The 4900-nt window shown below is 36.6% G+C and overlaps 1 protein-coding gene and 1 long non-coding RNA gene across 2 annotated transcripts; one reads left to right on the top strand and one right to left on the bottom strand.

Moving 5' to 3' along the window:
* Positions 1-1081: 1081 nt before the first annotated feature.
* LOC136853251 (uncharacterized) lies at positions 1082-2141 on the bottom strand. Its single transcript, XR_010857395.1, has 2 exons — positions 1610-2141; positions 1082-1359 (listed from the first exon to the last, which is right to left on the bottom strand). It is a non-coding gene; the product is annotated as an uncharacterized lncRNA (long non-coding RNA).
* Positions 2142-3337: 1196 nt separating this feature from the next.
* Positions 3338-4601, top strand: LOC136853281 (uncharacterized). Its single transcript, XM_067128643.1, has 2 exons — positions 3338-3434; positions 3826-4601. The coding sequence occupies exons 1-2, from the start codon at positions 3338-3340 to the stop codon at positions 4599-4601; spliced, it is 873 nt and encodes a 290-aa protein (XP_066984744.1).
* Positions 4602-4900: the final 299 nt, after the last annotated feature.

The raw sequence follows: 4900 nt of genomic DNA, 5'->3' as shown, positions 1-4900 counted from the left end.
TCCCTTCTCGGCTGTAAAACTTGAGCAAAGGGGCAACAGGGCTTTTCAACAAACTCCTAGCTGCATCAACACTACTTGGCTCATCATTTTCCTCCAACAAAGCAATACATTCATGAATATTGTCAAAATATTCATCAGCAGTCTCTATCTCATTTAACAAGTCTGCATCATTCTTAGTTTCAACGTCTTGAAGTTGAATTGATTTATTCAAACTTTGTAATTCGGTAAAAAGGGACTGCAGTTTATTCTTCATTACAGACTTTTCAACCGACGTTAGGCAAAAGAAATTATCCTTGTCATTATAAATCTTAGTCACCTGACCACGCCTTGCGGCTCGTAGCCTAACCAACTGCACATTTGACATCATGAAATTTCAAAATTTTAGCTTAGGAAATTTTCCAAGGCAGATTTAATAATCTCAAAAAGTCTATGCAAACCAGTAACATTTAAATGTACCCCATCTGCCTTATACAAACTTTTATCACTTAAACGATTAGGTCCTAATATACAAATTAGCCTATCAATCAATTTGCACTTCTTCAAAAACTTATTAAAATAACCAGAAACTTTCTTAAATGTCTCAATATCCAGACTATCAAACCTACTTAAGGATCTATAAAACCGCAGTTCAATCTGGGTTGCAAAAATTCTTGCCGTGGCAATTTCTCCCAAGTAATTTGTAAAAAAGTTTGCAATTATCACAAATATCTGAAAGAGGCACACTAGAAGAGAAATCATTCCCCCCTAAAATAATAACTATGTAGTTTGGCCTATAGGCGATTAAATTTAACAACAGATCAGGGTTATCTAAAAATGTGGAAAATCAGGCCCCAGAAAAACCAAAGTAGGAAACCTCTAATTGTAACCTGAATCAAATTCCAAATACGAAACGTTTAGGGTTGAAAGATCCTTAACATACGAATGGTCAAAAAACGCCAATTTCATTATAACTCAAGAAGAAAATAGAAAATAATTCTAAACATACATAAATGTGCCTTCCGGAACCACGCACAAAATACCACCCAGAGCAGCAGCCAGCATAACAAATTCCTCGCATCCCGCTGAGGATGCCATGTTGAAATTTATAGGGAAGACTTAAAATTTTAAATAACCATTAGAGATTAAATAAAAATCAGAGTTTATCTAATAATTTATTTACAATAAAACTTGCCCCACCATTAAAATTTAAGAGTAAAGAGAATAGCACTTTACGAATTACACAAATGGCAATTTATGATGGCTGCTGTCGATAGATTCTGACGACTTGCAAACGAGCAACTTCCAGAGACCTATTGGCCTATCAGGAAGTAGGATGTAATCCCATTTGCTAATCTTCCCAATTTAACACCTCCAATGCGTCTATAATCAAAAGGTAAACAGTTGTTAACGACTTAACTATGAGGTTAGAAAAATAGAAGTAGGCTCTTACTCTTACTCAAAAAGAAAAACAAAAAAGAGAGAACCATTGAACAACATAGTTTTGTCATTAAGAATAATAAAATGCAAAGGATTTATTATTTTAACGGGTAGCGAGAAGACCTATTTTCGTGAAGGAAAATAATGGGAAGCTACATGGGCGTCAGACGTTACACCAACAAAACCGACCCACCTGGTAACTTTTCCCATCTGGCATAGACGAAATGCTGTCTTGGTGAAAGATGACAAATTCACGATCCTGCTACTCCAAGATGGTAAGAGAGGCATGATTCCATCCGGCAAACCTTTTAAAGGTTCATTTCTTGAGGAGTCTTCATCTATCCAACAATAAAAGTAAGCTTGGCAAGAATTGCCAAAGTTCCGCTGAAATACACTTTGTTCACGTTGAAAATTTTGAGAATACTGCTCCTCTGTCGAGAGCTCAGTGAAGAAGACTGGCTCTCTGTTGAGAGCTTGAAGACTTTCACGGTTGAGTATTGGAAGAAGACTGGAAGAAGACTCGAAGAATACTGCTTTTCCCAAGAACGTTGATGAACACTTCAACTTCTGAAACGAGTGTTCAAGGAGTATTCACTTGTTCTGGGAGGAAGTCGAAACTTGGGAATATGGAAACAATTTTTAGGTCAATTTGCTTTTGTAACGTATAAGGAAAACAAATAAAGGTTTAAAATCTGAAATGTTCTAATTTACACGCCACATTTTATTGATCTTAATAACAAAAACCATAAAACAAATTTTACCAGAAAAAAAAGGTCCACATAAGCAAATTACGACTTAAAAATGTACAATACGTGTTATGTACTTATTACATAAAATGGAAAAGATTTTCCAAAGGGAAATTTTTCCATACTAAAAGAGGCAACAAGTGACGACCATGCAGTGGTACATAGCAAGATCCCAGCAAATTTGAGCAATGTTTCAATACCAGATGTAATTCAACATCATGAGATTGATTACTTGGAATTTGACATGAAGACCAGAAAAGCTATCGTGCCAGATGCCTTGAGAACTGAGATTGTATCAAAAGGGTCCAGTATTTTCCAGAACAAGGATGGTCCATTTGCAATGAAAAATAAACGGAGTATGAACATTCGCTGGTTTAAGCGCAAGCTTGGGATCGGAGATCAAAGAGGGGAAGTTCCTCGTTCATGGGTGGCATACTCACCTAAAAAAATGCTGCTTTCTGTTTCTGTTGTGTTCTCTTTTCTCAATCTGAATGCAGTCAATCATCCTTAGAAGTAGAACATGGTTTTAGTAAGTGGAAAGCTCCAGAGAAATTGAAACAGCATGAAAACAGCAAATGGCACCGTCAATCCTTCACAATTTGGAAAGAAGCTGAGAGAGTTTTAGTCACAAGTACTGGTGTCAATAAAACACTGCAGGCCCAAATAGAGAAAGAGAAAGAGCGATGGCGGCAAATTCTTTGTAGGATCTTACATTGTATCAAATTCTTAGCTAATCAGAACTTAGGTTTTCGGGTCATAATGAGAACACGTGATGCTGACAACAGAAACATTGGTAATTTCCTTGGCCTGGTAAAACTAATTGCTGAATTCGACCCAATAATGAAGAATCACTTGGATTATGTAGAACAGAAAGCTGGATCTGTGTCATATTTGTCTTCTTTTGTACAGAATGAATTTATACAACTTTTAGCATCAACTGCAAGGAACAAATTACTTGATGATATCTGTCGAGCAAAGTACTATGGGCTTTTATTTGATTCTACTCCCGACAATGCCCATAGAGAGCAAATGTCTGAAACCGTGAGATATGTTGATATAAACTTTGAGACAAAAGCATAACTGTAAAAGAGACATTTCTTGGTTTCATTGAAGTCAAACAAAAAGATGCAGCAAGCATAGTTGGAGTAATATGTAATCAGCTAGAAAAGGACAATATGCCACTAAAGTACTGTTGGTCACAGTGTTACGACAATGCTGCAGTCATGGCAGGGCACAAATCTGGTGTGCAGCAGAGGGTCATTGAAAAGAACAGTAAAGCTGTATTTGTCAATTGTGACAACCACTCACTTAATCTAGCTGGTATTCATGCAGCCAGTGAAGAATCAGTTACAGTAACCTTTTTGGCACATTAGATGCACTGTACAATTTCTTCTCGCGCTTAACAATGCGATGGGACAAGCTGAAGACAGCTATGCCAATCACACTAAAATCTGAATCTGAAACCCGATGGAGTGCAAGAGAAGAGGCAGTTAAACCAATTTATCACCACTTTGATGACTTGGTTATTCTACTGGAAAAAAGTCTACTGACCTGAAAGAAAATGTGGATACAAGAAGTGAAGCCAGTCAGCTGTTGCACCGGATTCTTACCTTTCATTTCCTTGCAGTACTTTTCTTTTGGAGTCTTATATTATCAAAAACAGACCGCATTCAAAAGAGACTTCAAAACCATCAAATAAACTTCCACAATGCTGCCAAAGACTTAAAGGCACTTGAAATGTATTTCAATGAAAACAGAGAAGCAATCTGTAATGAGTCGCTCAGTGCGGCATTAGAATTATGTGAGAATTATGATGTTATGGTAGAGCTGAGGACCAGAATAAAGAAAAGGATGCCAGGAGAAACAGCTACTGATGTAGGCCTCAGCGCAAAACAAGAGATCATGCGTCTAATGAAACAATGTAGAACAAGACTTGAAGATATAGACAACAAGTTTGGGTTTCTGCTAGGTGTAGAACAAATTCTTAAAAAAGGTAAAAGTTCAGGATTACTGGATGGCGAGAGAATGAAGGAAAACTGTTTACATGCCGGCGAATTCTACAGTAGTGATTTGGATGGTAATGAACTTTATGAGGAAATCTTAGACTGCAGGATGCTCTTGGCAAGTAGAACGGATGTTCAGATTTCCACTCCAGAGATGCTCATCCAATTCATTATACAATATGGTGATGAAAATGTTTTCCCCAACTTAAGAGTAGCAATCCAACTTATGCTCACAGTAGCAATTTCAATTGCAAGCTGTGAACGTTCGTTCAGTAAACTGAAATTGATTATGGCTTATCTCGGAGCCTCAATGGGACAGGATAGACTTAACGCCCTAGCATTTCTTAGTACTGAGCGTGAAGAGGTAGAACTCATTAACTCTGATGATGTTATTGATAATTTTGCTTCAGCAAAGTCTTGCAGAGTCCAAATATAATTGCCATCAACTTTGATTTTTCCTAATCTCTTTACAGTCAATGTTGCATTTTAAATGTTAAATCTAAGCGGTTTCAGAAGCTGACAAATTAGTTTTCATTTTTTTATTCAGTTTTAATGAAAGTTCTTTGATTGGTAAGGGCTATTAGAGAATGACCAGTCAAATCATTACTCTAACTAACAAGTTTGCAACACTGTAAAGCTTGAGTGCATTTAAAAATTCTCTCTAAAACTGTTTTTATCAATGCTAATTTACACATTTTTTTAGTTCGAAACTTCAGGATTATGTGTTGCTTTTTT

Source organism: Macrobrachium rosenbergii, chromosome 27 (assembly GCF_040412425.1).
Source record: "Macrobrachium rosenbergii isolate ZJJX-2024 chromosome 27, ASM4041242v1, whole genome shotgun sequence".
Lineage (NCBI taxonomy): Eukaryota > Metazoa > Arthropoda > Malacostraca > Decapoda > Palaemonidae > Macrobrachium > Macrobrachium rosenbergii.
The sequence above is the reverse complement of the archived record's forward strand: the minus strand, read 5'-3'. Positions and strand labels throughout refer to the sequence as shown.

Coding starts and splice junctions, on each gene's coding strand:
- LOC136853281 (XM_067128643.1), top strand. CDS start 3,338: ATGCCACTAAAGTACTGTTGGTCACAGTGTTACGACAATGCTGCAGTC. Junction 3,435..3,825: donor GAGGGTCATTGAAAAGAACA/GTAAAGCTGTAT, acceptor TATCAAAAACAG/ACCGCATTCAAAAGAGACTT.